General features: G+C 41.6%; 1 protein-coding gene across 3 annotated transcripts in view; it reads right to left on the bottom strand.

The window, feature by feature from the left end:
- The window catches only part of CLCC1 (chloride channel CLIC like 1), a 59,219-nt gene that overhangs the window by 26,179 nt on the left and 8,294 nt on the right, over positions 1-24,746 (bottom strand). For all 3 annotated transcript variants that reach the window (XM_033916926.1, XM_033916923.1, XM_033916924.1), the window contains exons 2-6: positions 21,487-21,628; positions 15,395-15,502; positions 11,933-12,043; positions 10,294-10,515; positions 2,255-2,395 (exon numbers count right to left, since the gene is read on the bottom strand). In XM_033916926.1, coding sequence (XP_033772817.1) covers positions 2,255-2,395; positions 10,294-10,515; positions 11,933-12,043; positions 15,395-15,502; positions 21,487-21,618 — 714 coding nt within the window. In that variant the 5' untranslated portion in view covers positions 21,619-21,628. The remainder of the gene's footprint in view (positions 1-2,254; positions 2,396-10,293; positions 10,516-11,932; positions 12,044-15,394; positions 15,503-21,486; positions 21,629-24,746) is intronic.

A 24,746-nucleotide genomic window follows, 5' to 3' on the forward strand; every position in this document is an offset into this window, starting at 1 on the left:
AAAAAAAAAATTTGCATGCTTTTAAACCAGTCCCTGCATATACAGCGCTAAAAAGTCTTACAGCTTCTTTTACAAAGCTGCGCTAGCATCAGCTGCACGGAACAGTCCCGAAGCCCTTTAAATCTCTAAGGGCTTTGGAGCCATTAGCGCGGCTTTGTAAAAGAGGCCGTTAATCTGGATATCCATATTCTTAATCAAAATATTATCATCTTTATTTAGCTTTTATTTTTTGGCAAATATACTGTGTATATCAGTCCACCTCACATTACCATAACACATTGAGAAACATAATGGAAAGCAAAAAAACTCTTTGCTATATATAATAAATGACTACTTACCATAGAAGAATAGTTAATATGTAGATGAACACAAAACTGGATCATCCAGATTCCCCAGATGGAAGTCCTACCAACTCTTCCCCTCTCCATTTCATTTTTTACCTACCCTCTCAACCCTTTCTCACCACTAGTCTCCATCAGCCCTAAGAATAGTACTCACCCGAAATTCACGGGGGTTCCGTTCCAGGAATCTCCGCGAATTTTGAAAAACCACAAATATGGTTTTTCGCCTGTCAAAAGGCAGGAGGCAGCTGGGGCACCGGCGGGTGCAAAAAATCACTCGCGGTATGCTCCGACCGCCTCTTCCTGTTACTAAAGTCAGGCTACACCAGGGATCTCAAAGTCCCTCCCTTGAGGGCCACAATCCAGTCGGGTTTTCAGGATTTCACCAATGACGAAGGAAGTCATCATGCCACTGTATCGTGCAATGGTGCGCCCGCATCTGGAGTACTGTGTCCAGTACTGGCCGCCATACCTCAAGAAGGACATGGCAGTACTTGAGGGAGTCCAGAGAAGAGCGACTAAACTGATAAAAGGTATGGAAAACTTCTCATATGCTGATAGATTGAAAAAGCTGGGGCTATTCTCCCTGGAAAAGCGGAGGCTTAGAGGAGAGATGAAAAAACCTTCAAAATCCTGAAAGGCATAGAAAAGGTAGACAGGGACAGATTCTTCACAATGTGGGGAACCACAAGTACAAGGGGGCACTCGGAGAAATTAAAAGGGGGCAGGTTTAGAACAAACGCTAGGAAGTTCTTTTTTACCCAGAGGGTGGTGGACACATGGAACGCGCTTCCGGAGGCCGTGATAGGCCAGAGCACGTTACAGGGCTTCAAAGAAGGTTTGGATAGGTTCCTAGAGGATAAGGGGATTGAGGGGTACAGATAAGAGTTGAGCTAGGTTATAGGAATAGTCAGGGACCACTGCACAGGTGATAGGCCTGAGGGGCCGCCGTGGGAGCAGACCTCTAGGCGGGATGGACCTCTGGTCTGACCCAGCGGAGGCAAATTCTTATGTTCTTTGTTCTTAATATGCATTGAAAGCAGTGCATGCACATAGATCTCATGCATATTCATTGGGGAAAATCCTGAAAACCAACTGGATTGCGGCCCTCAAGGAGGGACTTTGAGATCCCTGGGCTACACCAATCAGGAGCTGCTTTGACACACCAGATAGCGTGTCAAAGCAGCTCCTGATTGGTGTAACCATGATTTTAGTATACAGAAGTAGTGGTCGGAAAATACCGCAAATTACTGAGTCTGCTATACTGTATACCTGAAATCCTACATAAGTTCTGTCTATCACCTCCTCTGGTTGGCCATTTCATGCTTCTGATTTATCAAATTACTCTTACCAGACCTTTCGCATGTTTCATTACCAAGATTTGAAATATCGTATATACTTTAATATAAACCAATATTTTTGGTCCCAAAAAAGGCCCCAAAATGGGGGTCTCAGTTTATATTTGGGTCAACGCTGACCTGTCCCCCTCCCGAACCTGTTGCAGGCCTCTGCTAGGCCCGTCCTAAGACCTGGTGGTCTAACGGTATGCTGGGACAGGAGGGATCCCTCCTGCTCCTGTCTCGGCCAACTCTAAGAAGTTTTACCTCCTTTCCCCCTCCCCCGCATACCTTTTGAATCCATGATGGTCCAGCAATGAACCGCGGCAGGAGCAACCTTCCTTCGCTTCTGCCCGTGCAGAGCCACTAGCTGATTGGTTGTCCTATTTTTGTGTCATAACCCATGGCTGTTTAAGTGATGAATACTGACTTAGGCGGCTATGTCTTAGCTGAAGCCTGCACAGGTTCCAGCTTTGAATACACAGAAATAATGCAGTTGGTGGTGAGAAAAATGCTCACTGCCTGACAGCTGAATATTGACCCTTCTGTTTTTATATGCAATGCTTTGAATTTTACCTTGTATAAATACATCCAGTTCCATCCAAAACTGAGGATGATGCTTATGACAAGAAGACGTTTTAACTGAGTAAACCAACTAATGTGAGTCCACAGTTCAGTGGCTATCAACGAGATGATGCACAGCAAAGACAAAAGTATCTAGAAGAAAAATAAGTAATTGCAGTAGTCAAACTCAAATCGGATTTTCATTTAAGGCAGTTTAAAAACTTAAGGCTACTTTTTGTATAGGCCAAACTCCTAAATGCCAATGTACAATCATTTATAACTACTATAAAATTGGAAAGAAGCTAAAACAGCCCAAAGAGTTTGGGAATTCTTTGCTAGAGGACACAGAGCTGTTTTTTTTATGGAATTGGTGGTAAGGAAAGATTAGATTCTTACCTCAATCATCTTCTTTCCAGTAACAGGTGCAATATTCTGGACAATAGGTCTTTATCCCCTAGCAGCGAGTGTTTTGTAGAAGGTAACACAAAGGTGATTCACAGAGACACCCCCCTTGGAAAGGGTATCCTCCTGGAACCACTACCATAAGCTGTGATGTGCTGCTGCTGTCCGTGGTAACTGCATCAGAAATGAATCTGACTTTGGAGCCCAGCTGGATAACAGCATATTCTGAAGGGGACTGAGGTGTGCTTGGCCCAGGGAACCACTTCTATGGTGGCTACCATAGATCCCAGTGTTTTAGGTAATGCCAAGCTGTCAGGGTTATCAAAGCCAAAATTTCTTGGATCTGCTGACAGAGTTTCTGTCTGCAAAACTCTGAAAGAAAAATATGGCCTTTAGCAGTGTCAAACAGAATTCCCAGATACTCCAGGGCTTGTATCAGTTCCAGGTGAAAGGGCCCAGGGAGGGATAAGCCCAATGCTCCCAACACTCATGTGCCGTATGGTCTCTCCTCAGCCGACCATCCAGAGCAAATTTGGCATGATATCTCCCCAACAGTTTAAAAGTTTGTTTTTGCCAGTTTCAGTTTCTTTTACCTCTCGACGGACCTCAACGCCTCCCCCCATGGACCGGGAGCACTCGGGGCAGAGCGGGAGCAGAGTAAGGCACACTCTGGGCGTGGGAGCGAACTCCGCCCCCTCCCCTCCCGACGGTGCACCGCTGAGCCAGTTGGAAGGCTCAGCGGGATCTCCCCAACAGTTTAAAAGTTTGATTTTGCCGGTTTTAGTTTCTTTTACCTTCTCGCTGGTCCTCAACACCTCCCTCCACAAACCTCCTACCCAGACACTAAACACAGCCAACAACCTAACCACTGGAAACTACACTGCCTCTACCAGCAGCCCCACCTCCATAATGAAGCTAATTCCACAAACAAACACCCAGATTATCCTATTAATAATCCTTCTCATATCCAGCTGTAAGGTAGACGCAAACAACCTACCCAACATTTCCACTAGCTCAATTGCAATCAAAACCCTTCACCCTAACAGGAGAGTTCCAATAGAAAGAAACTCCAACCACCAAACAAGCGTTCAACACCCCATAACACCAGCATGGGGAAGAAGAGCAACACAACCCAAGACCAAACCGCACCATAACCCAAATTCACTCATCTACCCTAAAACGATTCACAACCACCAAACAGAAACCACCACCCTTAACTGTGCCTATTTAAACGTCAGAGCCCTAGGTCCAAAAACAGAACTTATAAAAACCTGGATAAAAAACGAAAACCTAGACTGCCTCTTCCTTACAGAAATCTGGCTAACATCGGACACAGACCCAAGAATTACAGAAGTCTGCCCTCAAGGATACAAAATTACAGTGACCTGCAGAGAGAAAAAAAGAGGAGGTGGATTAGCGATCTTACTCAAAGACTCCCTAACCTTAAACATATTGGAAAAACTTCCACCCCTTACATTGACCTTTTAGCATGCCCACCACACTGAAAAACTCACTAAACTGCATGCTCTGTTATATAACACCAGGAAACTGGGCCATGGTTAGATCCGAATTTGAAAACTTCATATACCAAAACTCTCTTACAGCAGCACACGATCTTATCCTAGGAGACCTAAACCTTCATCTTGAAGACCATTCATCCAAGCCAGTAGACAATCTACTTTCTTTCCTCAATGCCCTATTCTTCCAAATTTTAAACCCACAAACTACTCATGAGAAAGGACACCAACTGGACATTGCAGCCTTCATGACACATCAAACATCTACTTCAGAAATTCAAACGTCTAATGGAACCTGGTCCCCATCCCTCTGGTCAGACCTCTACACTTACACCTTCAACATCATCTGGACCAAAAACAAATCCAAACCAATATCCAAAATAGTAACCTATACATCACGCAAACGCATTGAGCCCGCCATTTTCTGGTCAAAAGTAGACGAAACAATCCAAGAAGATAACCTCAAAGACTTCATTTCACACTGGGGCTATTTGAGCAACAACATCCTTGATGAACAAACCCCACTTTGAACCAAAACCAAAACATGCAGATGATCAGACCAATGGTTCGACGAAGACTTACTCCTACTCAAGAGACAATGTAGACATCTGGAAAGAAAATGGAGAAAAACCAACCAAGATCACACGAAAACCGCCTGGAAAAAAATTAACAAACAATACAAACTTCTATTAAAAGAAAAGAGAAAAAAACATTACACCAACCAAATAGGCACGGAAACCCAAGACACCAAAAAACTATTCCAAATATTAAAAGATCTAACTAACACCATACCCTATTTGACCACTAACAATAACTCCTCTCCTTCAGCCTCCCTCCTAGCTGAACACTTCAAGAATAAAATTACAAACACCAGAGCTACTCTCATTAGTAACCCAACCCACCTACTCGAAGTTACAATACTCCCCACAGAAAATGAATCTTGTGCTACAGACAGATCTTGTTCCCAATTCCCTAAGATACATTGGACCGAATTCAACAAACTCTACAATAAGTACAGCCATGCATCATGTGAACTCAACCACTGCCCGCCATATCTCCTGTCATCAGCGAGCACTAAGTTCTGTACCTTACTCCTACACTGGATACAAACCATGCTCACAGATGGCATTTTCCCGAATGACCTCAGCGAAATCATCATCACCCCAATCTTAAAAGACCCAAAAGGACCAACAGACCTCTCATCCAACTACAGACCAATAGCCTCAATACCTCTATATATCAAACTAACAGAAGGATTAGTAGCCAAATTCCTCACCAACTATCTCGAGGACCATAACTTACTCCATCCCACGCAATCCGGCTTCAGAACTAACTTCAGCACAGAGACACTACTAGGCTCCCTTATCGACACAGCAAGATAACACCTCAGCATTGGAAAAAAAATGCTGCTCATGCCGTTGAACCTGACGGCGGCATTTGACCTGGTAGACCATAACATCCTACTGCAAATCTTGGACTCAATAGGCATCTCAGATAAAGTATACTCGTGGTTTGAAGGTTTCTTAAAATCCAGAACATACAAAGTAAAATCAGACAAAGAAAAATCCAAACCTTGGTCCAACCCCTGCGGCATTCCACAAGGGTCCCCACTGTCCCCTACTCTCTTCAACCTATATACGGCCTCTCTTGGCGTTTTCCTGAACAAACAAGGCCTATCCTCTTATAGCTATGCTGATGACATCACCATCCTCATTCCTTTCGACCAACCAATGCTCTTAATGTCAGACACACTACACAGAACTCTAGCTACAGTTACGACTTGGATGGAAGACCACAAACTGAAACTCAACCCAGACAAAACTAAATTCATCCTCCTAGAAAATAACAAAATCCCAACCATAACCAACTTAGAAATCAACTCTATCAACTACCCTTTGCAAACCACCCTAAAACTTCTAGGTATGACTATTGACAGAGGCTGCACCATGCAACCACAAATTAACAAAACAATACAGAAATCTTTTGCAGTTATAAGAAACCTTAGACAAGTCCGAAAATTCTTCGAAAAAACACAATTTCAGCTCCTAGTACAATCTCTAATCCTAAGTATCCTAGACTATTGCAACATCCTCTATCTCACCTGCCCTGCAATAATGATTAAACAACTACAGACAATTCAGAATACAGCTCTGAGACTAGTCTATTCATTGAAAAAAACATGATCACATTACTGAGGCATTCATCAATTCTCATTGGCTTCCAATCCAGGAAAGAATACAATTTAAATTCTACTGTATACTATTTAAAACTATAAATGGAGACAGCCCAACCTACCTAAACGACCGCCTCATCCAAACTACCTCTACCAGGCATAGAAAAACACCCCCCCCCATTCACTTACCCCCCAATCAAAGAAGTAAAACGGAAAAAACTATACAATGGACTACTGGCCACTCAGGCAGTGAAGATAGACAACCAAGTCTCCAACCTATTGACAACAACCCCAGACTACAAGATGTTCAGAAAGGAAATAAAAACTATACTCTTTAAGAAATCCCTTAATAAAGCTTAATACCATGATAAAGCTTAACCCCCCTCTTACCATCCCCTCCATAACCCCAGATCCTACTTTTCCCTCTCTTGGAAATCTTCTCTGATCTAACGTTGTAACCCTTCTTCCATAACTCTTTTTGTAATCTGCTTTGAACCGAAAGGTAATGGCGGAATAGAAATCTGTAATGTAATGTAATGTAATAGTGGTAGAACAGGCTGGGGAATCCATCTGAATGTTTTTAAACAAAAAACGATCAGATTTGAGGCAGTTAGAGGAGTTTAAAATAAAATCAGGAAATTCAAAATGGTCACCACAGCAGTAATTTTGGCACCAAAAATAGCCCGGGGAAGTCCAATGCAAAGTTTAAAAAAATCAAAATATGGTCTTTTGGAGGTGGGGGACCCTTCAGGTAACCTTAGAAACTGTTAAAAATGGCCAATTCAGACCCCCACACATGATTTACCCATTGACAGTAATGGGCTTACTCACAGTACTGGATGGTGCCTGCCTGCAACGGCTCATACACAGCAGCTGGAATCTGGAGAAGATTTTCTGCCTCAGACAAGTATGGATTGCTTTAGGAGCTTGTCTCGTCTGGCTGCCTTTTAGTCAGGCTTTAAAAGCCCGAAAACATCAATCCTACTAGCTCTCCTCGCCTCTTTGGGTGGGAGGGTAATCAACTGGCACCCTCGAATTCCAGGGGACTGATCCGGATGCAAATCAGCCTATGCTCAAGCACTTGAATATCCCTGATATCCCTGTCCCTACAGCTACACTCCCAGGAACCCAAGCCCCGAGCTAACACGATGTTAGTGCAAGCTGGTACTAGGTAGGTACCCTAGAAGGCGGATTGCCCCCCACCCAGCTACAGACCTCTGTTTACAGAGACTGTATCTTTTCCCAGGCAGAGCCACCCCCGAATACTGGGGACCTCTGGAGCACCGAAAGCCTCAAGAATCGAAAAAAAAAAAAATCTAAAGCAGAGCAAAACCAGAACATCTTCACACTCACTGTAGAAGGAAAACTCAGCAGGAAGGGCTGTGACCAGGAGCAAGGAGGTGGAGTTCAAGAAAGCTGTGTGTTACCTTTTACAAAACACTTGTAGTTATGGAAGAAAAACCTATTGTCCAGAATATTGTACCCTTTGTACTGGAAAGAATGTTTAATAAGGGTGTGCACAGGCCAAAAATGCGGTTCTAGAGGGGTGAAAGTCTGCTATTCCTGTTTGAACAACTTCAGCTCTAAACACAGCTTTCATTCATACACCCACGTCAAGCTTATGCTTTCCAAATGTATGAAGCAACAGCCACGTTGCCACTTTACTGATATCCACTAATGCCACTGTATGTAGCTCCACCCAAGATGCTGCCATTCCTCTGATTGAAGGTGCTCTCAATCCTTGAAGGTTCCTTATCCTTCAAGGAGAAATCATTTCTGAGCCAACTGGCAATAGTAATAGAGCAGTAGGATGAGAAACAAGGAGCCCAGGTCAAATTTCACTGTAGCTCCTTGCACCCTAGGGAAAGTCACTTAACCTTCCACTGCCTCAAATTCAAACGCACATAGATTGCAAACCCTCCAGGGACAAAAAAAAAAATTAGAGGCAGTTACAAAATCAGTCAGGGACACAGTTCAGGCAATTGGGCCTGATGGGCCGCCGCGGGAGCGGACCGCTGGGCAAGATGGACCTCTGGTCTGCCTCAGCGGAGGCAACTTCTTATGTTCTTAACTTTTGGCCTTGTAGCAGTATGTCAAAAATAAAGACTAAAATAGCCTTAGAAGCTACTTTGGCCTTCCTTGTGCCACTGAAAAAAAATCTATATTATTTCCGAAAAATTCACTGGTTATTTCAAGACAGATTCTTGGAGAAGATGACAAACATCCAGCAAATACAGCTACTTAAATGCCTTTCTACAGAAAAGCAGTGGTATTAGGACTTAACATGGAATGAAGAGACATCCTTACATTAAATGGTCATCGATCTCTTAGTGGTCTCACACAGCTACTTTGGTGGTTTCTAGTTGGTTCTCTGCATACAAATGGGATGGGGGTTTTTGTTTTGCTTTGGACTGTTTTGTCTCGTACTGAAGAATCCCAGTATGACTTTTGGCGGGGTGGGGGATGTGATTGTATGGGATGTTGGTTGCCTTGTTCATGGTTATGTATCTTTTTGCATTTTCTCAATAAACTTTTGGGGAAAAAAACAAACCCCCCCAAAAAAAACATGTAATGAAGAGACTACCTTAGGAAGAAAGAAAGGAATTATAATTGAACTGCAGTTTTTATAAAGTGAAGGAAATGATCCCTGGACAATAAGGCTTGCAACTCAGAAATTCTCTTGAGCTAATGAGATGGCTAATATCTTAATGTAAAGTATTTCAATGTTGCTCTCTTAGGAGACTTAAAAGGTAGAAGCCCCAATGCCTTGAGCAGAAAATACAAACTTCGTTCAACTAAGGAAGAGTTAACAGTGTAAGACCCGCCTGAAGAAGCAAACTAAATCTAGAGGAGTTGCTAAAAGACAAATAAACAGCCTGAAAGCAAGACAGCTTTTCTCTTCAAGAGGGGTTCGATTGTGGGCCAACCTTGGGATCCTCAAATGTTCAGGTAGCAGTTTTAAGATGTGAGCTATTGGGGAAGGGGTGAGTGGAATCACCAGTCCCTATTAAGAGGCCCTTGGAGCCATATGTTGCTAGCTCAGAGTATTCCTGTGTGGCGGCAGCGAAAAGGGCGAACAGAATGCTATGAATGATAAAGAAGGGGATAACGAACAGATCGGGGAAGATTACCATGCTGCTGTACGGGGCCATGGTGCGCCCTCAACTGGAATACTGAGTACAGCACTGGTCGCCATACATGAAGAAAGACACAGTACTACTCGAAAGGATCCAGAGAAGAGTGACTAAGATGGTTAAGGGGTTGGAGGAGCTGCCGTAAAGCGAAAGATTAGAGAAACTGGGCCTCTTCTCCCTCGAACAGAGGAGATTGAGAGGGGACATGATCGAAACATTCAAGGTAGTGAAGGGGATAGACTTAGTAGATAAGGACAGGTTATTCACCCTCTCCAAAGTAGGGAGAACGAGAGGGCACTCTTTTAAAGTTGAAATGGGATAGATTCCGTACAAACTTAAGGAAGTTCTTCTTCACCCAGAGTGTGGTGGAAAACTGGAACGCTCTCCCGGAGTCTGTCATAGGGGAAAACACCCTCCAGGGATTCAAGACTAAGCTAGACAAGTTCCTGCTGAACAAGGACGTACGCTGGTAGGGCTAGTCTCAGTTAGGGAGCTGATCTTTGACCAAAGGGTCACCACATGAGCGGACTGCTTGGCATGATGGACCACTGGTCTGATCCAGCAGCGGCATTTATGTTCTTGGGAAGAAACAGTGCAACACTGATACTATTGTTCCACAAAAGACATCGCTTGCAAGGTTAAATGCAAGCTGCATTATTTGGTTTGCGTAATAATGAGATGCTATGGTTCAATTTGTTTAATTGTCAAACACATGCAAAATAATTGCTGAATCAAAATACATCTGCCAATCTAGCTCTGAAAATCATAATGGTGTGTAACAGAACTGTTTCCATCCTGTAGTAGAGGCTTATTTCCTGTGCTTACCATGAACAAGGTGAATGGCTGAATGCCAAAGTAGTCTTCAAATTCCCACTGCCAAGCTTCATAATCGTGAAGTTTGAAGTTAATTAGGACATCGCTTAGAGCATCGTCCAAGGAACCTGGTTTCCAGTCCTCATCATTAAGAAACTTGCTGAACTTTGACAAAGTCTGTCTTGTAAGGATAATTTCAGCATCGTAATGGCCTTCTGTGTTGATCTCATCAGGCTAACAGAAAACATATTTAAAAAAATTAATAAGAATGGATGTAATCCCCATTTCCTATCTAAGAAAGTGTAAATATGCTTATTGTTTTCTTATCAACTATTACCTAAAGAGCTATAAAGCACTTATAGGTAAGTAAAATGTAACAGAGCTCTATTTACAGAACCCAAACAAGATGAATATATGTCTTCAGGTTTAAAGATTATATGGAATTAAGCTAATATATAGAAACTAGGGTGGTTTTCAGTTTCGCCGGAAGAGGACTCGGCGGGAAGAAGGTTCAGTGAACTTCAGTGCTGTATGCGACAACGTTGCCTCCTCGTCCTATGAACGCTTCTAAGGAACTGGTAGGCCGGCCATGGGAGGTGCAAAGGGGCCGATGGGAGAGTTGCAGGTTTGTTTGGGTTTGGTTTTGGTTTTTTGCTGGTAGCCGCAATCACAAGCAAGGGGGAACTGTTGGACCCATGATAGGGAGGGAGGGGGTTGCTGGACCGACTGGAGTTGAAGGGAAGGGAGACAGTTGCTGGATCTGGTCTGGGGATTGTGGGGAGAAGGGAAACAGGTGCTGGGCCCATGTGGTAGGTGGAGTGGAGCATAGGTCTGTCTTCCTGTCCGTACACCCTGTGAAGTCTGCCAACAGTATCAACAGTAATCTTTTCATGTCATGTAGACACCTGTCCACTGGGAGCCAGATTTAACACAATGAACAGCTTTCAGCTATTACCAACCTCTCAAATTTGAGATGGTGACTTCAGTATTTGTAAATTTTAGAATAATAGCCAATTTATCTGAAGATATTTTTGGACAGATTTCGCCTGAAAATATTTCTCATTCCTATAAAGAATGTGCTCAATTGTCTAATTTCTCAGACCTTCTGAATTCCTTTATAAGATAAACTACAAAGGGCTTTGGGTAATTAATTCATTGGTTTTAATTAAAAAACAAAACAAAAAAAAACAAAAACAACCCAGTATGGAACTACTGAAAAGATCAGTGTACATACCTCACAAACCTGCATTAACACAGTAAGTGAATATTGGCCCTTAAGTTTTTACAAATGCATGACGAGGAATGTATGCCTAGGAACGTCTGTCCTTCAGCACATACTTTTATGAAAAAAAAAACCTCCCTATAGGTTAATGAATTTGCCAATGTTACATTTAATGGTGAATCAAATCCAAGATTTAAAAACAAACAAAAAACCCCACATTCAATAACCCCCCCAACCCCTTTTACAAAACCAAAGTGCGGTTTTTAGTGCTGGCTGCGGCGGTAACAGTTCCCACGCTCATATGAATTCTATGAGTATTGGAGCTGTTACCACCACAGCTGGTGTCAAAAATCACACCAGAGTTTTGTAAAAAGAGGGGGGGGGGTAAGGTAGTTAAGTCCACATAACATTTATCATTTTTATACTTACAAGCCCAAGCTTTTCAGCTTCAATTAAAATCTTATTCAAATACCGCTTCAAGACAGGATTACTGCTGCTTCCCTGAAGTTTGGCTTGCTCCCTCTTGTTACATTCTTCAACCTACAAAAGCAAAGATTCTTAAATAATTGATTTCTCTGTCAATCTTGACAGAAATTGTGCAGCATTGAAACACCAAAATCTGGAAATAGTAATAGTGGAAAGAAAACAAAACAAAACAACACCTTCTATCCAAACAGTCATTCTAGTAACTGCTAAAATCTGAAACAAGTGTAAAAAGTGATGCATGTAGGAAAATGGAATCCAAACTATAGCTATGTGATCCAAGACTCCACATTAGGAGTCACCACCCAGTAAAAGGATCTAGGTGTCATCAATGATACATTGAAATCCTCTGTCTAATGGCAGCTACTATAAGAAGGCAAGTTGTTAGGAATCAGGAAAGGAAAGGAAACCGAAAATGAAAATGAAAATATTATAAATGCCTTTGTGTCGCTCTATGGTATGAATGCATTTTGGATACTGAGTGCAATTCTGGTCACTGCATCTCAAAAAAGATATACTGAAATTAGAAAGGGTACAAAAGAGTGTGATGAAAATGATAATGAGGATGAGACGACTTCCCTAAGAGGAAAGGCTAAAGTGGCTAAGCTCAGGGGAGATATTCTAAAAGGTCCGTAAAATAATAATAATAATAACTTTATTTTTGTATACCGCAATACCATAAAACAGTTCAGAGCGGTTTACAGGAGAAGAGACTGTACATTTACAGCGAAGATGCAGAGTCAGATTAACCAGGATAAAGTAACCAGTAACAGTAACAATTAAAATTAAAAAGTAAGATAGGTACTTAGAAATTCCCTTACTGTCCCGAAGGTTCATAATCTAACTAAAGTACCTGGAGAATAACAAAGAAGTGAAAAATAGAGATAGAGGAAAAATAAGAAATAAACATTCTAACAAAACTACATTGATCTAAAATACTTTGGAAGGATGAAGAAAGGAGAGAAAGGAATATATACAGTTACAAGGGAGTGCAGGATGAGGATAGTAAGATCTGGGGAAGAAGAGGTATATAGGTGAGGAAGGAGAGGAAAGGAAGGAAGGATGGGGTAATACTGAGTGAACTGGAATAGGTAGATGTGAATCGCTTGTTTACGCTTTCTAAAAATATAGGGACTAGGGAGCATGTGATGAAGCTTCTAAGTAGTAAATTTAAAACAAACCAAAGAAAATATTTCTTCACCCAATGTGTAAACAAACTCTGGAATCTGTTGCCAGAGAATGAGGTGAAACCAGTTAGGTCCAAAATTCTCCTTATCAAGAAAACTGTCTTTAAAAGTGAAAAGTTTGAGGATAGATTTTCTTGAAGGATGAAATGGGGAATGCTGAAGAGACCATAGAACTAAATTTGAGTTACAATCTGGACAGGCTGTATGAGGAGGATGCAATCAGCCAATACATACATACCTTTGAGAAAATAGGCTACATCTATCTGAATGGAAGGCTATAGAGAAGTTCTCTAAATGGCCTCTTTAAAAAAAATTAGGGTTGCTACCGGGATCCAAAAGCAAGAACTTTTAGAAGCCCATCACATACGTCAGAGGAACGTGCTACTGAGATGCAGAGTAGCCTGCGAGGTTCGCTACAGCCGGCCGCAAACCTCAGCAGGCTGCTCTGAAGAGGAGCAGCGGCGTCGGCAGCGGTTGGTGAAGGTGGGAGGGGAAAGTCTCCAGCGTGTTCCCTGCCTCCGTGTTCGAAAATGGAATTCGGCACGGAGGAACACAGCATGGCGGCAGCGATCACAAAACCCTAAGTGCGCATGCACGCTTAGGGTTTTATTATAGAGGATAAAGCTTTCATCTTGGACATCAACTCTCCAGAATTGTTTGCTTTTGGTTGCGTTTCATTTTGTGGAAGAATCAGGGTCAACTTTCTTTTTGTATTCAGCAGAACACAGCACAAAGAAAAAAAACCCAGAAGCAATACTAGTACCTGAATAAACCCATGTAAACCGTTCTGAGCTCTCTTGGGAGAACGGTATAGAAAATGGAATAAATAAATAAATAAAATATTGATTATTTCTAGAGTGCTACTAGACGTATGCAGCACTGTACAGTCACAAAGGAGACGGTTCCTGTTCAAAAGAGCTTACAATCTAAACAGACAAACAGGATGCCAGGGTGGGGGATACAGTTAGGGGGATGGTTAATCTGCTGGCTAGGGTAGTGAGCAGTAGGAAGTAGGGTTATAAATTGAAGGCTGGTTCGGCACGGCAATCTGGAGGGGCCACTCTGGGGCTGTCCACTGGTGCTGGGTCACTTGGGAGGGAGCACACCGGGTTCTGAGGGGGCTGTGTTTTTTTCATCTCTCCTGACTGCTGCTCTTCCTGGGGATTCTATCAGCTTTCCCTTTCTGGGCTCTTGTCTAGCAGCAGAAGGGGGACGCCATCGGCGCAATGCAGCATGGCTCCGACATAGTCACCAGAGGTGGATTGATGCCGGCACTGGAGGATCTCCTGTGGCCTGCCCTCTCTCCCCCTCTCCTCGGCGGACTTGCACTCCTGCAGATGCGTTGTTGGACACAACACAAGACTTCACTTCACTTCACGGGTCTGCTGACGGCGGCACCTGGCCTTGCCTGTCCAGCGACTGGTGTCATGGTGGTCTTCATTGGCATAGTTCCTGGTCCTGCTTCTTTGGTGGCAGCCGGTTGACCTGGTTTTGCAGACTGAACTTACTATCAAGCCGCCTCAGAGACTTTTCTATCTCTTAAAGTTGTTTTATTTCTAATTTTTTATCTTCTTTCATTATTTCTATTTCTTTGATTTTTGATCTTCGAAATGTATCACATATTTTTATTTTAATCAGGTACTTTAGCTAGATTATGAGCCTTCGAGACAGATAGGGTAGTTTTTCTCAAATACCTAATTTCATTTTAGTTTGATACATTGTAAGCCGCTTAGGTCAGTAAAATGCAGGAGCGGTATATCAAATCTTAAATAAACATAAATACTACATTATGATGAACAATGTATCTTGAAAAATACAGATTTAATGTTGTAAACCTCAGGGACTCACAGATCTGTGACACAGGCTGTCATTGCTACTGCTGACCTAAGCAACATATCTACAGGTATCTGGCTGGTAATCAGATAAACTTGTTTACCAGACAATGTGCCTTTTTCTAATGCTATATTGTTTTCCTGAACTGGTTAGCTTGCATGTCTGTGAAAACTAGTTTCTCCAGCCCAGGGCACCATTTGGTGTTTATAGGCTGGAAAAAGCACTAAGGGCTCCTTTTACTAAGGTGCGTTAGGGTGCGGTCATTTTGTGCGTGCGCTAAAAACGCTAGCACACCTTAGTAAAAGGAGTCCTAAGCTAGGTTAAACTACTACAACACAACAAGCAGTAGCTCTCTTTCTACGCTATGCTTAGATATTATTGTACTTACCTTCAAAAGTAGGTTTTCTTGCTGTCTTTGACACTCCTCTATTTCTGCAAGACATGAGGTTTGGCTGATGGCCTCCGACGACTTAACGTTCACCTCGTCATGATTTACCTATAGTAAATTAAGTCACACATGGTAGCAGATTTAGTCTGGAGTTCACATAAAAGGGCTGAATGAATAGTAGTGCCTCCACCTCCATTATTCACCAATAGATGGCAGCAGTGATGCACTACATGTATTCACTTCTTTCTACCTCTTCATCTGACTCATTTGGCGAGAACTGTCTGTGTGAAAATGCCAATTTGCTATTGCTTGTGAATTGGAAGCATGCAGCGAGTACTCAGTGCAATTTAAAGAACGTACTGTGATAGAGTTTCTGAATTGAAATTCACTGCTACATGCAGGCTGTTTATGGTGATGACTGTATTGATGTTGGAGTACTCTGCATTGCTGGGCCAAAAAATGTAAATTATAGACCGAGAAGGGCTAATTGGTGCAGTAAAAAAAACAAAGTGCACAACTCGTGATACCAATGAGAGTCTGTATTGTAACACAGGAGAGTCTCACATGAGAAAGGTTGATAAACTCATTAAGGATAATCAGAGGATCACTCAAAAGGGAAACTGCTAACGCATTTGGCATTTCACAGAAACTTGTTGGCACTGTCATCTTGAGGCTGGGACATTAGACCATCTTTTATTCTATTGTCCATATATATTATTATTTTGGAAATCAATTTGGCCTCAAATCAATAGGATGATGGATAATCCAGTAGCCTTGACTTATGATACTATTTTATTTGGTACAACAATGACAGCAAAAAGTCAAATTTCGTCACATAATAATAAACTTTTATTCATATTAACTGGAGTAGCAATTCAACAAATAACATGTAACTGGAAAAATTATGACAGATTAAGTTATAACTTTTGGTGGAATTCGGTATGCCATATATATATATAAAATGGAGCGCACAATAGCAACACAAAAAGGTTACTTTGGTAAATTTCTGAAGATCTGGAGACCATTAGCAGATTTTTGTAATGATTAATAACATTTTCCCATAATAAGAGATTTGTTAAGTGGGGATCTGGGTGGGTATTATTTTATTTACCTCACAATATGTATGAATTAATTAATGCATTTTGAAGTATTAGGTTAGATTTTCTGAAATAGGAAGGGAGGGCTTGGGGGAGCTTTTTTTATTTTATTTATATTTGTCATACATATTAAATGATTTACATATTATCTAAAACATTATAAAAATATGAATATAAATATGATATATTGTACTTAAAGTATTCATGAAGGAAAATCAAGTGTGTGTTTATAAGATTATATGTATTTTTCTGATACACTTGTAATATGAAAAAATGAATAAAGAAATTATAAAAAAATTAAATTAAAAAAAAAAAGAAACTTGTGGGTTGCATTATTGATAGTCTTGGATAACAAAAGATTTGTGCAAGGGAAGATAAGATTCTCAACACAATAATCTTTTTCTAGTAGAAAGGCATAGTAGTCTGGACAGTAGGTTTATATCCCAAACTCGAAAGTATACTGGAGAAGGCATCAAAGCTTTCTACACTCTTCTTCCTTGTTCCTGCGCATCGCCCCTCCTCCTTTGCTCATACCAAAGCAGTTGACAATTGGAACAATTAACAATGCAAATACAACAAAGAAACAAGGAAGGTTGCACTCATTTAACTGAGTGCAACCGGCACCAACATTTGGACAGCTCTCATATACTTCATCATTATTGAAAGTCATGATTACATTCTTACATACAAATCAAAAATTACAGGTTCCACATGCAATTGGCTTAATATTTATCAAGAGGGAAAGACCTCAGAAGCCTGCACCATACACAGAATAATCAATTCCAGCAATGGTTTCTTCAGCAGGACAGGTTCTCTATCATTGGTCGCAAAACCCTCTCATATGACCGATTAACAAAAAACTTATCAATAGTGTATTCAACACTTCACATTTTAATCGGTAAAAATTGAAAATGTAATGCACTTATCTGAATTAGTGCAGGCTTCTGAGGTCTTTCCCTCTTGATAAATATTAAGCCAATTGCATGTGGAACCTGTAATTTTTGATTTGTGTGTTACACTAAAGAGGTTCTTATCCATTTTTGTCCTAGAGTAGTAGTTTACATTCTTACATAGCCATACCGAATTTAACCACAAGTGAATTTCTTATTACTTGGCTGTTCAAAGACAAGCATCTGAAAACAGATCAGCATGTCTGAGATCTGAAGCAAGCATACTCGTAAACTGACAGGGTGGGATGTCCAGACTACTATGCCCTTCTACTAGAAAGAAGATTATTGAGGTAAGAACCTAATCTTCCCTTCTAGTGCCAAGAGTGGAGCTCTAAGAGGCTCCACATCTTGCTTTTCGCAACAGCAATGAAATGTCTTCCAAACTTTCACATAAGCAGCTACCATTGCTGAACAGAAGACATCTTTTCAACGCACTTGGAGAATGAAAAACGAAGGAGGAAGGGCTATGCCCAGGAACAAGGAATGTAGAAAACTTTGATGCCTTTTCCAGTACAGTGTTCCCCCAGTCATTCACGATCCCGGTCATTCACAGTATTTTCTGACCGCAAACCGCCAACAAGGAGAGGGCAACGGGAGAAGCAGGAGAGAGCATCTGGAGCGCTGGCGAGTGCAGGAAATCACTCACAGTATGCTTCGAACACCTCTTCCTGCACTAAGTCAGGCTTTACCAATCAGGAGCTGCTTTAACACGCAGAGGTGGGGGGGGGTCTTCAAGGCAGGAGCATGGCCCTCATGGCAGCTCAACTCCACAATGCCCCCACCCCCCTCCACTCATCATGTATAGGTAGGTTCCCCCCTCCAGGCCTACTGAGGTACCTATTGGTCCAGTTTGGGTCTTTGTGGTAGGAGCGTGGCCCTTTCGCTCCTGCCTCCTCGCAGCTGCCTTCTAAAATGGCTGCCATGATCTTTCACGGCTACTCACAGCATTTCCTACAGTACCCCAACCTGCCGCAAAAGGTCGCAGCAGCCATTTTAGACGGCAGCCATGAGGAGGCAGAAGACAGAGGGCCATGCTCCTGCCATGAAAACCCGTGCTGGACCACCAGGAACTTCAGTATGTCTGGGAGGCCTATCTATACTTGGGAGAAAAGCTGCAGTCACATAGGAGAAGAGCTGCGTTGCCGACCCCTGCCATACAGTATCATCATAAAGGTTTACCTACAAAGACAAAGCCTTCTGCAGGAAAAATCATGATTACAGTCTTATGGGACATGAATGGTGATATCTACATGAATATCCTTGAACCTTAGTGCAACCAACTCAAATTGTTACACTGCAACCGGGAAACTTTGAACAAACAGTTGAGAAGCATTCAGAAGCACAAGGAAGACATTTTGTTATAGCATGACAATGCTAAGCCTCATGTAGTACGAGACACTGCAGAGACAATTGCAAACACGGGTCTCGCAGTCTTAATCCATCCTCCATACAGCCCAAACATATTGCTATGAGATTTCCATCTCTCTCCAAAATTTAAGGGGACATCTCAAATGAAGATGTTGAAAGGACTGTGAGCAACTAGCAAAAGAGACAAGATAGTCAGTTTCTTCACAACTCCTTTCAAAAACATATCCATCGTTGGAAGAAATACAGTAGACTCTCAGTTAACCAGCACCCAAGGGATTAATAGATGCCGAATAAATGTAGTTTCTGGTTGCTTGACAGTTACTATTAAAAATAGGCCTAATACTATTCCCCATACCATAAACTGTTCCAGACAAACTACCTGATGTGATAGGCAAAGCGTGGGCATACTCAATTGTGGCGTGCCAAGTTTACACTTTACCCCTCTTCTACAAATCCACGCTAGTGGCTGCCGCACAGCAACAGCCCCAAAGCCCTTTAAATTTCTATGGGCTTCGGGGCTGTTAATGGGGGGCTTTGTAGAAGAGGGGGTAAATTTCTGCCAAAAATTGATTTTTCATTTTTATTTAAAGTATTACAGTATTTCTTAGATTTATTTTGCTGGTTGCTTGAGAGTTCTGGTTGTTTGAGTTCCAGTTAACATTGAGAGTCTACTGGATGTAGTGAAAGGTAGTGACTATGTAAAAAAGCAAATACATGTAATAAAAGAGCAAGTTTCAAGCATTATTTTAAATTTTTTTATTCCTAACAATATCTTCATTTAAACAAAATGCTACAGAGGTGAAGACAATACTTTCATTCAATCCTCGTATATCATATAAATATAGATAACAGTAGAAATTACCAGCAGCAGAACAGATCTTTACAGAGATTTAAAATCAATCCAATATTACTCATATATTCTGAATGTTCTAGATCTGCAGTTAGCAGTCTGGTGAAATTTTAAAGTTCAATGGTATTTGTATGATTTTATTTAGGAGTGAATGCTTTTTGATTTAACTGGTGTTTGCATGGTTAGATTTATTCTGTTCAACAATGGAGTCTTGTCTTGTTTTTTTTTTTTTGGGGGGGGGGTGGTTTAAGAGTGAAAGTTCTTTTAGTATGTTTGCTGTTTATATGGGCTAGGTCTATACTTTCTAATAATGGAGTTCTTTTTTATATTTATTTTATTTTACCTTTATTATATTCTGTAAACTGCTTGGACCTGTGAAATGAACGAGATTAATAAATCATATCCATAACCATGCAGAACAGATTACATAAGCAAACTCAGATTTTGAATGAAATATTCTGAAGATATAAATTGTTATAAATAACGAAAACTAATAGCTCCTTTTACGAAGGTGCGCTACGGGTTTTACCACATGCGCTGGATTAGCACACATTAGCAAAAAATCTACCGCCTGCTCAAAGGAGGCGGTAGCAGCTAGCGCACGTGGCATTTTAGTGCATGGTATTCCGCGTGTTAAGGCCTTAGCACGCCTTTGTAAAAGGAGCCCTAAATATATGTTTTAGAAGAATCAAGAAAGAGATCCCGTTCTCAGGGGGCAAACAGTATTTTCTGTCCACAAGTACTAATTGTGAGTGTAGTGGGGTAGTTTATTGTATAATCTGCCCTTGTGGTAAATATTACATCGGTCAAGGTTCACCTGATTGAACATCTTAGTAATATACGCAGAAGCAGAGTTACTCCCCCCTTGGTTGGAAGAGGTAGATCTCATTGACGCTCTCGGGTATAAGGTTCTGTTCCATGCTAAGGAATATTCGGGAGATTTGTCAAAGTTTCTATTAATTAAGGAACATAGGTATATCTTTAAAAGGCAAACCTTGTCTCCACAAGGACTAAATGTAGAAATCGATTGGTTTCAGTTATGAGTTACGGTTTGCATCAGCTGATTTCCTACTTGTATTGCAGTATTTGGAATGATACCATTTCCGGGACTTCTTCAGAAAGCAATATAAGGAGAGAAGTTTTAGATAGCGTTCCACAAGTAGTTCAGATTTCTTTTCCTTCCGGGTTGGAAAAAGCCATTAATAGGTATGTGATTTAGCAATTGGTAGTATTAGAAATTTACTTAAGTAATGAATTTAGAATAGTATTAGAATAATGAGGTAACTGTTATAGTGAATTAGGATTGAGTATTAATTTAGGATTTTTTATATGTACATTTGAATCAACAGTGACCTCTCCTGAGGAAGAGTGCGAAACTCGAGTTGGGGGGCCAGAGACTTTGATAGCAGTTTTTAACTACAGCACGTTTAAGCATTAGCACTTTACTTTCATCTGTGGCTATCAACAACACATTCTACCAGCCACCCGAGATAAGTAATTTTATATTATTTATCGATTACAACATTGAGTGGGTGGTATTGGGACTGTAAAGGCAGATGGTCCCAATAGCCACAGTTTGGTGTTATCACTAAACAGTTGGTTACAGGGTCTGAGCACTTTACAAATATTTAATATTTATTAATTTATTGTTACAAACTCATAGAGAGCTGTGATACAGAGATTGCGATTTGATTAAATCATTACAGATTACGATTAATTATCTCCTAGAAGATTGAGGTTATATTTCAAGAATGGGTAAACATTCTAGTTAGATAATTTTTGGAAAGCATAAGCTATTTTTTAAAAAGTCTTTTACAAATAAAATACCGTAGGAGTCTGTCGCATTTTTCCAGAAGCAGCATCATAATTAAGCATATCTGTTGGATCAATCCATTCGTCACCTTGAGCTTGGGCATATAATACCAACAGAAACGCATGAAGAAACCAAGAAATTAGCATTGTGGACCTCCTAGAAAATATAAAAAAAACATACATATTGGCAAAAACAATTATAGTTCAGAACATTTAATTTCTCTCATATATACTTAACTACATTAAATAGGCTGATCAGTATCATACAGAACCCGTATAATCATTTAAATGTTTTCAGTCCCACCATATTTGATGATCTTTAATCTCAGCTATAATCACCTACTTCAGTCACACCTTTGGAACCCAAACTCATCTATTTGGGTTTTTAGGGGGGGGGGGTTGGTGTCTTTCTGTAGATCAGGATTCAACAAGGAAAGTCCATTAGATTTGTATAATGATATCTGGTATGCACTTATCAAAAGTATTAAAACACACCCATTGTTATGCTCAGGGAATTAATATATGCTGTTCATACAAGCCAAGACGAGCACACACTGAAGACAGTAAATTTATTGTAATTCATGAAGTAAAATTACGGAACAGCCTGCACTAAACATGTCTATATGCCAAATAATCCAAGAGTCTCTCACCCAAACATTTGATTCCTTGGCTCTGGACAGAAAGTGGAAAGGGTAAAGGCCATCTCAGGTTTATGATTTATTAGATTTAATTATACTACCTTTAATAAAATACATTAACAAGGGGGTTTACATGCTAAAATGAGATAGAAAAGAATGCTAATTGATCACTTGTATGAGAGTAATATAATAAAGAAAACACATACAGAAACATAAAAAGAAAAATCTTCTCCAGATTATTTCCATGTTAAGCTCCTTCCCCCCCTTTCTCCCAGATCATATTCCCTCTCTACCTTACTTGCTCAAGCCGCACTCGCTCCTTCTGCCTTCAGTGGCACTCATGTACCGATAATCACTAAACCAGTTTAGCGACCGACCAAATTTGCCACCCCGATTTTCAAAACGGCTTACTGAATGATTTTCCATGCGATTGTACATTCTCCGATTCTGGCATGCAAACAACCTCATTACTATTCAAATGAGGTCATTAATATTAAAACAAGCCATCCGATCAATGGCCTACCATTGCATGCCATAATCGGATTGCTAATGCTTGCTGACCCGAAAAAAACAACAGGTTTGCCTGTTTTTTCATCTTCCATTATATGCAAATTTCTCTCATGCATATTTATTAGGGATATCTTGAAAACCCGACTGGCTGGGGGTCCCCCAGGACAGGGTTTGGGAACCACTGCCTTAGGCTCTTCCCTCTGTATCCCAGGATGCACCGAGGCAGAGGGCCTAAGGCCTGGTTTGGCTCAGACGCTTAAAGCACCTGCCAATATTTTATAAATTCAGGGAGGAGAGAGGTCAGATCAGGGGGTCCTGGGGGGAGGAGTTCATGGCAGCAGGAGGGAGTGGGTATTCCTCTTGCCGATTTCATTAAACTATGAGGGGGGGAAGTTGGCTCTGTGTAGGAGGGGGTTCGCAGCAGCAGGAAGGAGTGGGTATCCCTCCTGCATCTATTTTGGTTCCAGGGAGGATGAGGGGGGCACGGATCGCTTTTCTTTTATAACTGGTACAGATATTGTACATGTGTAACACATACATCTGTGCCATTAAAAAAAAAAAGAGAGAGAAAAAAAGCCCCAAACAGCTGAGTGGCAGGAGGCAGCTTTGGGGCTTCCCCTGTTGCTCAGCTGTTCGGGCTTCCCCAAACTGGCCCTGCGCATGTGTGAGAGCCGGTTTCTAAGCGAGTGATCAGATGGGATTACGACTGCTGTTTTAACATCGATCACTGTTTAGTAATCTGTGCACAGCGACTGTGTTCTGTGCATCTAGCCCTAGTATGGGGTGGGACAGGTGGGAGGTGGGGTGTTGGACCGGAGGGGTGGGGTGGGGTCATGTGTCCTTTTTTTTACTTCACAAATATGGTAACCCTATCCAAGAGCACGAATGGAATGGGGGTTCATGCTATGATGATTGGGAGAGAGCTAAGGCTATGTGCTTGAGCAGGTTTCTTCAACCGGCGGTCTGCAGAAATGTCCTGCCGATCCACAGGGCTGGCACGTGCATCAGACATGTGCATCAGGCCGCCGGTCCACGATGCAATAGATGCGGCTTATCTTCTGGCCAGCTCCCTCTTCCTCACTGCCTCAGTGCACAAAGCTGCAGATAGCGGCTCCTAGTGAGTTCTGCGCCTGAACTGGAAGCCTTCTCTCTGATGTCGTAATGTCAGAGGGAAGGCTTCCAGATGAGGCAAGGGAAGCGCGAGGAACTGCTGCCTGTGGCTTTGTGCACTGCAGTAGTGAGGAAGAGGGAGACGGCCCGAAGAAAACACCAGGGATGGCATAAAACGGCCATATGGAAGCAGGCCAGAAGGTAAGACATAGCATGGAGGGAGGGAGACAACAAAGGTAGAGGGAATGATTTTATTTTTGAATTTAGTGATTGAATTGTCAATTTTAAGAATTTACATCTGCTGTCTGTATTTTGCACTATTCAGGAAGAAATGCATTTGTTTCTATTTCTCTGGGGTTGTACTGCATGTAGAGTCTTGCATCTTAGGGTTTGTTTGTATATATTAGTACTTTTAGTTTTTGATCCCGTATTTGCATAGGGGTTATCTGTGTTCTGGTAGGAATGAATGTTGAGAAGCATACGTACAGCGTGCTTTGTGTAGTTTAATTTTGTGGTTAACCATTATGTGTCATTAATAAGATTATATTGTGTGTATATATGAAAAATGAATGGAAAAAATGGTGTTACAATTAGTACTATTATGGAGGCAGGGTCTGGGGCGAAGATGGGTGGGGTCTGGCCCACAACTTAGCCCAGTATTCTTCAACCAACGGTCTGCAGACTGGTGCAGGTCCATAAAATAATTCTTTTATTTCCACCGGTCCAAAGGTGTAGAAATGTTGAAGAACACTGTGCTAGAGGATGGGAGGGAGGTTGGTTAAGAGAAAGGTATGGGGATGTGTATGTGTGCTGGGAGCAGGGAGAGAGAACTTGGAGGGGGAGGAAGAGAGAAGGAAGTTGGGGGGAGGGGTGTCCATCTGGAAAGGCAACCAACATGAAGCATTGTTCGTGAGGAGATTCTCCAGCAGCCCTGTTAGTGGGATCAATTTAAAATTTTAGAGTCTGATCTCTTTTGTTAGGTGGGAGGGGGAGAGTGAGAGAAGAATTGAGAGAGGC

Source organism: Geotrypetes seraphini, chromosome 12 (assembly GCF_902459505.1).
Source record: "Geotrypetes seraphini chromosome 12, aGeoSer1.1, whole genome shotgun sequence".
Classification (NCBI taxonomy): Eukaryota; Metazoa; Chordata; class Amphibia; order Gymnophiona; family Dermophiidae; genus Geotrypetes; species Geotrypetes seraphini.